The sequence below is a fragment of the Brienomyrus brachyistius genome, chromosome 8 (genome assembly GCF_023856365.1).
Source record: "Brienomyrus brachyistius isolate T26 chromosome 8, BBRACH_0.4, whole genome shotgun sequence".
Classification (NCBI taxonomy): domain Eukaryota; kingdom Metazoa; phylum Chordata; class Actinopteri; order Osteoglossiformes; family Mormyridae; genus Brienomyrus; species Brienomyrus brachyistius.
Genome location: NC_064540.1, coordinates 7,539,704 through 7,552,089, shown reverse-complemented (window position 1 = coordinate 7,552,089; position 12,386 = coordinate 7,539,704). Strand labels below are relative to the sequence as shown.

The window sequence follows — 12,386 nt, the reverse complement described above, 5'->3', positions numbered from 1 at the left end:
CCGAGTGAATCATGAACACTATTATCTTGAACCCCCAGCTGAACGTTTTGTTATATATTAATGCTTAGTAGAACTGAGAATTGATTTCTAGCATTTTAAATATAGGCTTAAAAGTAGCATTGTTTCTTCATCTTTTTTAAGATAAATTATTCCGTGTCATGTGAAAAACCTGGCAACTCTAGCAATTTTAAATTTGTATAAATATGGATAAATACCAACATGTCCTTTCAAATTTTTTATGTTTACTATAGTTGATTATTGTATATGTTTTAGATGAAGTGATCGAGGAGCACCTATGTGTACCGTCTTTGCTAAAAGACACGAGGGTGAAACAATTTCCAACTTCTTGTCCTCGATTTGTAAACCAGACTTAAGTTAGAACCCATACGCTGATTGCTAGTTGTGTATGAGGAATAGGACCATGAGGTTTCAGTCTTTTAAATAGTTTTTTTGTCTAATTATTAATAATTTTTCAAAATAGGCTGTAAAGTTTAATATCTGTCTTTTCTGTTTAAGTTAAGGTTTTCTATTGGTCTTCCGTTTATCATCCCCAGTAGGAGACTAAATAAATAAACATCATATTGACAGAAATGTGTACGGAAAAAATGTTTTATTTCGAAGATCTTTAGCTCATAATTTGCAGTTATAATGGCTTCAACTCATCATATGCTCTGAAGTATCCAAAACAACATAAGACATTTTAACATGTATAAAGGTTGCGTGAGAGAGCGAGAGGGTACGCGCTCGACGAGGAGCACTAGGGGGGAGGGCGGGCTGGGATTTAGGCGGAACAAACCGGGGGTAGGGGCTACATATGAATTCGACGGGGAAGAGCAAAGAGGAAACAGTGATTAGGAGTGCCTACTAAATGAACTATGGGCAGGCTACTGTGGAAGCAAAGGGAAGTCAGGGATCAACTTAATATATAATAATGAATATATTTTGCCTGGGCCGGGTAAAGGCATACGCAAACGAAGCGGCCGCTTAGGGCCCGGAGCCCACAAGGGGGCGTCCCATCTAATCACCTTTTCAGAATAGGAAGGGCGATGACAAATGAAAACTAGGTTAATTGAATTAGGCTTACAGCCAGCCCTGTATTTTGCCCTATAATTTTTGCCTCCATACTTGGAGTTAGTGATAAATGGGGATTGTTTTGCAAATAGGTTGATGGTTGTGCTGTTTGAGGTGAAGAACACCCAGAAGGAACTGCCTTTGGGCACTGATTTAGTGAGGCATTGCACTGCCGGTTTTTGTGACCCCTATAGCTGCCTGTGCAAGACCCTGTTTCCAGTAGATATGTACACTTCCAGTTGAACATGATTGTCTGTGGATCCACAAAGCCACAATCCCATTTGCCTGAATGGGCGAGAGGGACACCGATTGGCATGAAGAGCAGGAGTAAGTTGTGCGAAGTAGATACTCTGGAGTTGCGGTTGCAGCCTGACGTTACCCCCTCACCCCACTGGCCTTATTGGTGTGAGTCCCACTGCCCTTCCTGTTCACAAGCATACATCCTCCCCCACCGCACCTGTGCCACTTTCATACTTTTACTACAGTAGTAAAAATTTCTAACAAAAAAAAACAACAGAGGAAATGTTAACTCCAAACACAACATGAACATGTCAAAGATAAGAGACTGGGTGACAGGGAGGTATGTTAGCAAGCAGGAGAGAGAGGGGGTGTTCACCTGTACATTTGTGTGAGTGTGTGTAGTCTTGTATATATTACATTGTGGGGACTAAGGCGAAATTTTATTAAAAACTGTAAATGCAAACAAAAATCTAAAAAAGCCAAAGTCTTGTATTCTGTTTAGTTACTTATGGTTAAGGTTAGGGCTGGGTAGGGATTAGAGTAATCATAATTAGGATTAGGGTTATGCTCAGAGTAATAAATGGACAGTCCCCACAAAGATATAAAAGGCTAATTTGTGTGTGCGTGTGTAAATTTCATAGAAAGCAAAGAAAATTTCAGCCAGTGCAGGGTTTAGAGTCCAGGCAGCTCACAGGACATCATCCAGCACCATCGTGGATGGTTCAAAACACACTGGGCTCGTTGGTGAGGCAAGCAGGAAATACGGTAAAAATAATTATTAAAAACGTCAGTTACTCATAAAAAGCCCTTGAGATTTACAGGGAAAAGGGGGGGGGGGGACGAAAAAAGGGAGATGGTGAACACAAGGAGGGAGCGCTGATTGGCTTCAGCTCCACTGAATGAAGAGGTGTTTTGTGGGTGTGTCCACGAGAGCAATAGGAAGAGCAGTGATGGAGGGCAATGGAACAAGAGGAGTCTGTATAACCAGAGCCTGTAGCCCCGCCCTCTAGCTCTCCTTTCGAGCCTGTAGCCCCGCCCTCTAGCTCTCCTCTCCATTCTCCCCCGGTCCCCTGATGAGACGCTTGTTGCCCCGCTTCCCTGCCGGCCCCCGGGGCTTGGCAAAGGCCTGCTTCAGGGCGTGATGCTTAGGATGAACTTCCTCATACAGGAACTCTTCAGTCAGCTCCTCGCCACTGTCAATCTCCATCTGTTTATACATACAGGAGGGTGAACAGGCACATACATGTGACAGAACAGTGCGCAGACAGAAATACAAGCAGTCAATCAAACACAGAAATAAGACCAGAACACATCACATAAAAATGAGAGGAATACAAACAAACAGGCATAAAGTTATAACACATAAAAACAAAGGGTATCAGGGGGAGCACCCCTCTGACCCCGCCCTCTGTGACCTTTCCCCTTTTAGCCAATCATTGCTGGTCATTCTGCCTTTCCCCCTCTCTGTCATATAGTCCATCTCTGTCCCATATGTTCAGTCCCCGTTTGGCCAGCAGGTGTTGCTGCCCATGCTGTTCTCTCCTCCGACTTAGTCCTAAGTCCCTAGTGTCTCACTGGGCTGGATCTACACCTCACAGACTATTAACCCTCTGGTTGTGGATTCAAACCTTACCTCAATCCAGCCTTGTCTGTTTATTTGCATTTATTATTTTTATTCCATAGTGTTTCTTGTTTCCTGTTCTTTTCCCATTTATAGGTTTTATCTGCTTGTTTCCTGTTCCCTTCTGGTCTTGTTTGTATCATTTGGTTCTGTAGATTATTCGGGTGTATTCCCACAGTGTTTGTAGTATTTCCTAGTTCTGTGCTTGTTAATTGTTCCACCTTTTGCTCATTGTCTTGCTCCTTTTGTGATTGGTTCATTCGATGATGATTTACACCTGTCCAATGTTTGCCCTGACTTTCTATGTCTGTTTGAGTGCCTGTCCTGTTTCTATTATTTGATGGTTCATTATAGTCGTATGTTGGTGTTCAGGGTGCTTGGTACTGTGTGTTATTGGCTAAGCTGCCTAGTCCTGCTCCCTGTGTTCTCCAGTAGTGTTAATTCCTAGTTCTTGTTTTCAAAGGCTTGTTTTGATCCCTTGTGGTCCTTTTCTTTGTCTGCCTTCCCTGTTGTGTTTTTTGGTAATAAATCCCTTTGTCTTGGAGCCGCAAGCAGATCGTCACCATGCCATGCCACAACACAGGGAGGCATACAAACAAACGGCAACAAAGACAAAAATATACGAACATACAAACAAACATGAAAAGATACAGCGATGAATACATATACCCAAGCAGGAATTCAAACAACCATGAAAAACATGCAAATAAACACACAAACAAACGAGAATAAACAGAATTCTAACATGCAATCAAACGGGAAAAAATACATATGCAAACAATACGCAAGTTTATGGGGGAGGAAAACCCTATTGGATACAGAGGAGACTCCTATGTGACCTTTTTGGTGATCTCCAGATGGTAATCCCTCTCCACCTCCTCCAGAAGCCGACTCTTACAGCTCGAGTACAGCATCCGCTCCTTTATGCTGCAGCTGTAGCCCGGCATGGAGTAGATAAAGACTGAAAGAACAGGGGGGAGACAGCTCGTTAAATGCCAGGGCATATGGGCACCGAGCAACAAGGAGGGGGCAGTGCGATAAGGTTTTAGCGAAAAGGTAATGGAGTGGTGGAATGGGGCAGGAGGAGGAGGGGAGGATGCTGGAAGGATTGAGATGGAGGACAAACTAATGCATAAGGGCCCTGCCCTGCCTCAGGAAACAGGAAAGGAATAGTTGATGACTGGGTCTACTTTCCTTAAGATTTTATACCGAGGGTGTCAATCATCTGAGAATGTATTTTTTGGCACTGACTGGTTGCCAGTCTAGGATCCCCAGATAAGGTAATCCCCTGGCAGAGATGGAGGGCAGGCCTGGCAGAGATGGAGGGCAGGCCTGGCAGAGATGGAGGGCAGGCCTGGCAGAGGAAAATGGGAGCTGAAAAGCGGGGCAGGCAGCTTCCCTCACCCAGGGACTCCAGCAGGTCGCCCTCATGGTGGTGCTTGTAGAGGAAGAAGTGATAGCGCGGGGTGTCCGTGGGTATCCGGCGGGGCAGCTCGGAGACCTCCGTGGGGTTGGTGTGGACCAGCTCGATCGTCTCCCTCTCCGTGTCCAGCCGCTGCCTCACGACAAACATGGCTGTTGAGTGGGTGTGTGCACTCGTGTGTTTGCACGTCCTATAGAGCACGCTGGCTTTCTCAGTGGTCCATAATGCACTGCTTGGAAGGAGACTTTAAGGTGAAAATGGTGGTAATGGAGCTCCACTAGTTTTACTAGTTTGGTTAGCCGTCATACTACCTAACTAATCCCCTATAGTAATTTCATAAAAATGAATCCAAATATCATTAAATATGAACGGCAATACATAATCTTAATGCATGGATGTGAGTCAGATTTAAGGTAGGAATTCAGAAAGGGCTGCTGTGTGTGGGGGTAGTCGCTGCGACTCCCTAATTAGATTACTAATTAGGGGACTGATTGGCTGAAGAGACCTCACACTAGAGTTTGAACAGCTGACCTAAAGGTTACCCCAAAAACCTGCAAACACACCGGCCCTTTGTGGATAAGATTGGACACCCCTGGATTTAATAGTGTTATCTATATGAAGAGCCACAGACTGAAACAGAAAATTCTGAGCTGATAATTCTACATGCTGCTGGACCTCAGCTGAAATGGAGACACATAATCAGATTTATGCCAAATGAATCAAAGGAATATGGAAAATCACTGTCCTGATGAGGGAAATTCCTGAACAGAATGATGAAATGGGTTTTAGCTGAGAACCAGCATGATCAGAGGCCCCTGAGCTATTTCAGTTGTTGGTTGTGGACCGGGGGGCATAAAACTGTATTAAACAAGATCAGATAAGATCTCCCAATTTAGCGGAGGGCCCTGGGCTTCAGCCTTGATTAGCCCGTGCAGTAACAAACCCCTGCCAAGGATGAAACGAGACCTGGTGAGCGAGGATTTCTTTTGGTATGTTCCAGTACGACTCAACTGCGATCACATGACACGAGCGAGTGCGCGTGAACATGTAGGTGTGCTAGGGTGACCGCCTAGTCCATGTCAGGAGGGACACTATGAAGCATGGCAAGGTTTGTAAACTTAAGCACCGAGTTCTTGCTGTGCGCTGATTGGTCAGTCTCCTATAATCATGTACGTGTCACTAATGTTAATGTGAAACAGCTGAATGCGTCTTTCAGTTATGGAAACAACATACAATTAGGTGGTCACTCTAACATGTGTCTGCATGCATCTGGGACTTGCAGGCCTCACCAGCTGGATGTAGTTGATGCGTCTCTGCATGAGCTGCTGTAGAGCATGTCGAGCGGCGTCCTGCAGCGGGAAGGCCAGGCCCTGCATGGTTTGGTGCTTGCTCTCCATGCTGATCTCCGCCTTCACCTGCAGGGGGGACGACATGCACAGCGGGCCGAACGCATTATACTCAACTTAGCCTAAATTGTAGCTTGCTGCCACACCTCACCTGCATTCATAATCAAATACATATGCACACAGCCCAATGGAAACGAGTTAAGATGTCTGGCAGCAGAAAGAACAAACGCATAAAGGAGAGAGGAGGAATGGAGTGAATCAGAAAAAAAGAGGGAAGGTGTAAAGTAAATGACACACAGCCGAAATAAATCACAGAGGGAAGAGGAGCTGGCAGACCTTTACACGGCCTAAAGGTGTGGGGGCTCTCCTTCGCTCATCCTGTGTCGGCATGGGGTGAGGGGGGGGAGACATGAGTGAGAGGCACGTTCACACTGACGCATGGGAATGTGTAAACCCACACGCAGTCATGCACGGACACCCTTCTGCCAGGGGAAACCCCACAGAGAGCCAGAGCAGTGACCAGAACAACCCGAACCTCTGCCTCTAGGTCTAAGAGGCAGGCATTCAGCTCAGATTGGCAGCTTAGATTAATTCTTTGCAAAGCTACTCTTTGATTTCAACACATCCTCTGTTAAACTCCCCCCGGCAGAGTAAAGCTGTTCAGGGAATATCCAGCACAAAAAAAAAAACAAAAAAAAACAAGAGTCTTTAGTTCAGTGACGGTCCATCAAATCCCTACTTTTAATGAAATGTATGCCTAGTGGTCTATTGACAAGCCAAGTGTGACAAAGGTGATGGGAGATTGGGCGGGGGGGGGGGGGGGTCTGATGCAGGGTGACAAACCCCATGACACACAGGGGGTGCTGCAAATGGACTCACCCGCACGACTCTGTCCTGGAAAAGATAATGTTACGGTTGAGGATTAGTATGCTGCTGATTAAAATAGGCATACCACCACACACACATAATTGCATACATTCAGATATACGCACATGTGTACAGACACGCACACATCTTAACACACATTCTAACCCACTGTGCAAACACACAGAAAGGCATCTGGGAAACTGGATTTCTCAAGACATATTGCTTCAATCGCTCACCTCATTGGTTGTAATACCCAGGGTCACTCAGCTCATTGGCTGTGAAGTCCAACCTGGTTTCTCCAGGTCTCACCTCATTGGTTGTAATACCCAGGTTCACTCAATTCATTGGCTGCCAAGTCATACCTGGTTTCTCCAGGTCTCACCTCATTGGTTGTAATACCCAGGCTCACTCAGCCCATTGGCTGCAAAGTGTCTCCAGGGCTCACCTCATTAGTTTTAATCCGCTGCAGCTCCTGCTCAGCAGCGGTCAGGGGTGCAGGGCCACAGCACGAGGACATGTGACGCAGATACCCTTGGAACGAGACGTCTTCCTGCCACAGACAGGAAACATGAAACGACCACCAGGTTGGAGGTGACACAACAGTATACTCAACCCTGGACATGGTGTACCATAGGATCTACAATGTTTAAATCAGCTCTAATAGCCAGACAAAGTTTTAGCGAGCAGAGTTCTACTGAGATAACTGCTCAGTGTGATGCAGAACCTCCTCTTCTCTGCTGGTCCCATACCTCCACCGTGCCAAACATTTCATCCTTGACATGGCCTCCACCGAACTCCTTCTTTACGGTGGCACGAGTTGCAGCATACAGCATCTTTTGCCTCACCTGTTGGAATACAGCCACCTGTCACCAGCGGTGCTGAGTGGAATGTTTAAATGGGGCAAATTTAAGGATGTGTTTTTAGGAAAAGTGTAAGTATAGGAGGAACATAATTATACTAGTGCAGTTGAATCCACTTTGTTACCGCCCCCTGAAAAATGTGGCAGGGTGCACATGTGTGTAACTTGTCTTGTTGCCAATACCGGTGACTGGTCAGGTGACCAGGAAATGAAGAGCCACTCATAGCCCTGTGCATTCTGGGAATCCAAGCGGTATAGGACGTAGCAGGGCTCCAGGGGGTCGAGCAGAGGAAGCAGAAAGTGGTCGTAGTCCCGGTCCCAGGTTTGTGACGGCTCTCGATACGCCCCGAGCACCAGCTGCTCTGAAACACAGAACACATCTCACCTCACTCCCAGACGACACTTCACTTAATACGCTCACCTCATACATTTTCAAGCAGATGCTCGTCCAATGCCACATACAAGCAAGGAAAAGAAAACAGGGTGAGTTAAGGGCCTTGCTTGAGGGCCCAATGCTGATATAATCACTCTACGGGATTTGAGCCCTAAGACGGCCCTCACTCCCGCCTCTCCTGTTATCTAACCGCATGTGCCCTGTTCTCCGATGTCCCTTTACCCCTGTGTGTGTCAGCGCTGGGCTTAAATGACAGCCCTCTGCCCCCTGAATTTCTGTCTCTGTACATCGTTCAATTATTTACAAGCCCTCATCTCCTCTGTCTACGGTCTGTCAGCAGGAATCCCCCAGTATGCACGTGAAATGCAGGCACACACACACCATGATCAGTTTAATGGTCGGCTTGGACAGGGTTCTTTGTCCAGTTTTTAAATCCATTTTTTGTTTTTAAATGCCCAGACGATGCCGACCCATCCGTCTACGGTTTTTGCTGCTCTTACTTACAGCCCATAATCCTAGTGCAGCTTCCCCGAGGACCCACGTTCCCGACTTTATATCTGTCGCCGCTTTTGCATATCCTGCAAAATCATAACCTCTGACTCTCTTTAGTCATTGGCTGCCGATTTTAATCAGAGAAGCTCAGCAAGCCAGCAACACTGAGGTGTGGGGTGACACTGTCGACGGGGAGCAGTGACAGTTTGATATCGGCGGTGATGTGAAATGTGGCATCTGTCTGGGAATGGTGAGTGACAGTCTGTTTAAGGTGAAGCACGGAAAGCCCAGCACTGAGGTAATAAAAAACAGTCCAGTGCCAGTCCAGTGATCTCTCAAGTAGTCTGTGTCTGGTCTGACTGACACCATTGAATACATCAGCGTGCTGAGCACGGTCATTTTCCGGACACCTTGATTTGCCGATTCAAGTGTCTCTTGGTGTCGATAACGGTGCGGTTCTGGTCCACCTCAGTGCTCCTCATAGATGGTCCCAGCCTGTGTGTCCTTGGGGGGTGTCAGGACCGGGGGGGGGTGTCATACAGCAGGTGCTATTCCAAGCTCTGTGCATTCCAGCACAGACACACACTTTCCACCCACCATTTGTACAGCTAAACCACACACGCATGCACATTAACTCTGCAAGGTACACGCCGACCAGCCAAAATCCACACGACATGTGCATGCTTATAGTTCTGTCATAGGTATTTGTACTCGTGACACGTGTCACCGAGGGCTAAAGGATCGACAATGTCATCGATCTTCGAAGAGCTGATTACTCACCCCAATCAAATAGCAGCACCCTGTTTACAGGGAGGTACTGTTACTATGGCAACGAGACAGCTGTACACTACGTGACCTGAAGAGCAAACTGATCTGGCTGCATTTTCACCACAACTTCAGCTGTTTGTTCCCTAAGTGACACGGCTGAAAAATAACATCAATAAGCAGGTCCGCTTCCCTGGGACCCAGAAATAAACCCGGTGGCACCCCGTGTCTGCCATTCCACCGAAAAGACAGCCATGTGACCTCATAGTCACAGGGACAGTCATGTGACCACTGTGTGGTTTTATACAATGCAAAAAAAAAAGTTTTTTTCTTTTTTTCTTTGATGAGCTCTTGTGTGCCTGTGACAGGGTTCCAACGCTACTGGAATCTGCCCCAGCATAGTTCGATCATTCGGTCACTGTCAGCTGCGCCTGCAGGTGGCATTTCACGAGGCCAAGAGCACGCAGGAGCTCTGCACTGTCAGGCGGGCAGCTGTATCATGACTGCTTCCCCAGGCCTCGCTGTACCAGACAGCCCTCATTACGAGCCCAGGCGGAGATACCCCGGAAGACACTAACCAATGCAGGTCACATGACCTGTAGACAAGTGCTGTATGCATCGGGATGCTCATTATTCATCCACAATATGGAAATGACACTACTGACATGTTCAGTAGTTTAATAGATGGATCGATAGAGAAACTTTATAGTTTGAACAAGTAGCGGTGGACCAATCATTAGCTAAATGACCAGTGTATAGCTAGATTAGTATTAAAATTCACATTGAGGGGAATCTGGTGTTAATCACAAAGAACCACACCAGCACGTACATCCAACATGGACATAAGCACATTGAAACAGACCCATAAGACTATAAGTCATAAAATGAGCTGTGAACAGGGAACTTGTTGGAAAAATCAGACCCAGTCTTAGAAAGGAGTAAACAAGCTTTCATCACAAACGCATATTCATTATCCACAAAAATATAAACACAGAAATAGACATTCAGATATTCATCCCAAAACAAGAAAAATACATGGAACAGACATATAGAGTCAATGCACACTCTTCTCAGAAGCGACGCCAAACAATAAGAGATTCACACGGACAGACGGACAGCCAGCAGCCGGCACTCGGCCGCACTCACCGTTCCTGATGACCACCTTGATGAGACGTACCGCGCCGCACCTGGCCTTGGCCAGGAACTCCCTCAGCTCGGCCGTCGCTACGAGAACCAGAAACATGGTGGGGTCAGTCTGTACCCCCCCTCCCCACAAGACTGCTACAGCCCTCCGGGGTAGGATGGGGTGAGGTGAGGGAGAGATTGAGAGACACAGGCGGAGGAGAAGAATCAGTGAGCCTGGAAGGTGCAGAAGTGCTCGCGGTCTGTAGGGCCGGCGTATGTGAGCGAGAGAGCAACAGGGCCGGGGAGATGTGGTAACTAGGGCAGGAGCATGTGATCCAGGGGACAGAACCTGATCCTCCACACCCAAATTTAGCCAGCAGGCACTTCGGGCACCGCCTCGGGTGACAGAGGTGGGGGTGGGGCGGTGGGGTCGTAGGACTTGGTGGCCTTGTCCCCAACAGCCCTGTTTCTTAGCGCTGAGGGCTCGCTGGCCATTGGTCGTGTTGGGATTTGTTTGTTTTTGCTGGGTTCCCCGTGTGTCACATGTGATTTCATCACAAACCAGCCGACAGATGATCTCGCAATAAGACATCTAACCTGTTAGCCATCTGACAAATATCATAGTCACTGATGTTTTGTACATCAATAATAAAATGCAATCAAAATGATTAATTCAAAACTAAGACATAATAAGTTGCCAAAGAATTCAACAATTTCCTTAAGTTTTATTTATTTGGCTTCTTATGGCCAAATACTACTGACTGTTTTACCAGTTAAAGTGCTCATGCTGTAACAAATGATTAATTGAACAAATTATTCAAATTATATTTTTAATGAAACCTGATATAATGGCAAAGTGATATTATTCATATTAAAACTTAAACTTGATTTAAAATACTTTGGTAAAGTTCATAAAATCATACATCCAGAGACACACTGCATTCCCGGGACCCACCACGTGGTGGAGCTCACTTGGGTGAGATGACCACCTCCATCTTATAAAATTCAACCACTCCCAGATCATGCTTGTACATATCCATACCCCCATCACTGAATCCATAATCACTGTACCTGTCACAGTCTATGGGTATCAATCAGCCACTCCAACAGCAGCCATCAACAAATCGTGGGCTTTACAGTGGAGATCATCACAATTTTACCCCCAGACTGTAGGCACCATAAACACATTACCCTTTTGGGCGTACCTCAGTATTCTGAACACACAGACACAAAATTAGTCTCCTGGGCAGCAAATTCTACAATTATATATATATATATATATATATATCTTGGTATAATGTCTGGATGGTATGACCGTATGAAAAATTACAACTAGCAGCTGTTTCTATTCACTCTCGATTTATTTTTTTTTAATCGCAATGTTTATATGCACCTGTATGCAAGTTTCTACATGTAACACCCCCACCAGGAAAAATGCCGTGTAAATTCCTATCAGTGTCCTTAGCGAATAAATGGCATTCTGATTCTCATGTACTGTGGATCTTCAGTTTTCCCCATGATCCAGTCAGCAAAAAGTAGCTGAAAGATGGATGGATGGATGGATGGATGGATAGATGGATGGATGGATGGATGGATGCATGGATGGATGCATGGATGGATGGATGGATGGATGTTTAGTGTCCATGAACTAGAAATGTATTGCTGCATTTGTTATGTGCTTTGGGGCAACTGTGTTGTAAAAGGTGCTACTTAAAAATACATTGAAATAAGTATTCTGTTTCATCTCACTTCACAGTGTTTTTACTCCAAAAGTACAAACCAGCCATGCTTCAGTCCCATTAATAAATGTGACTTCCCAGAGACCTGTTGTCGTGGCCCAATGAAATGGCATCCACCCCCGTCCCTGTGGGCTGCAGATGTCCGGTGCATCTGAGTAATGGGACCCAACCTGAGCATGAATGATTGAAGCGGCCGGGAGGGGGGGGGGGGGGGGGCACATTACTGAGCTAGGACAAGGAACAGGTAGGACAGCACCCCTCCCCCAGCTCCCATTACCACTGAGAACAGGAGTCAGGTTCACATGTGTGCAGACACACACGATGCACACACACATTTGGCATTCATAACGTGAACGCACAATTTCACACACCCAGTCATACACACCCAGATACAGACATATGCAGGACAATGTACACAAATACACATGCGGTAAAACACAACTA

General features: G+C 46.2%; 1 protein-coding gene across 3 annotated transcripts; it reads right to left on the bottom strand.

Moving 5' to 3' along the window:
- Positions 1-591: 591 nt before the first annotated feature.
- LOC125747730 (twinfilin-2-like) lies at positions 592-10,519 on the bottom strand. 3 transcript variants are annotated; one of them, XM_049023189.1, is made up of 10 exons: positions 10,225-10,519; positions 7,611-7,789; positions 7,318-7,413; positions 7,014-7,118; positions 6,581-6,595; positions 6,038-6,079; positions 5,645-5,770; positions 4,337-4,487; positions 3,772-3,893; positions 592-2,518 (listed from the first exon to the last, which is right to left on the bottom strand). In XM_049023189.1, exons 1-10 carry the CDS (start codon positions 10,319-10,321, stop codon positions 2,351-2,353), a joined length of 1,101 nt encoding a protein of 366 aa, XP_048879146.1. In that variant the 5' UTR covers positions 10,322-10,519; the 3' UTR covers positions 592-2,350. The 3 variants fall into 3 exon arrangements, with proteins under 3 accessions (XP_048879146.1, XP_048879144.1, XP_048879145.1); XM_049023187.1 differs by lacking the exon at positions 6,038-6,079 and having other exon boundaries at positions 10,225-10,518; XM_049023188.1 differs by lacking the exons at positions 6,038-6,079; positions 6,581-6,595 and having other exon boundaries at positions 10,225-10,517.
- Between the last annotated feature and the right edge of the window lie 1,867 nt (positions 10,520-12,386).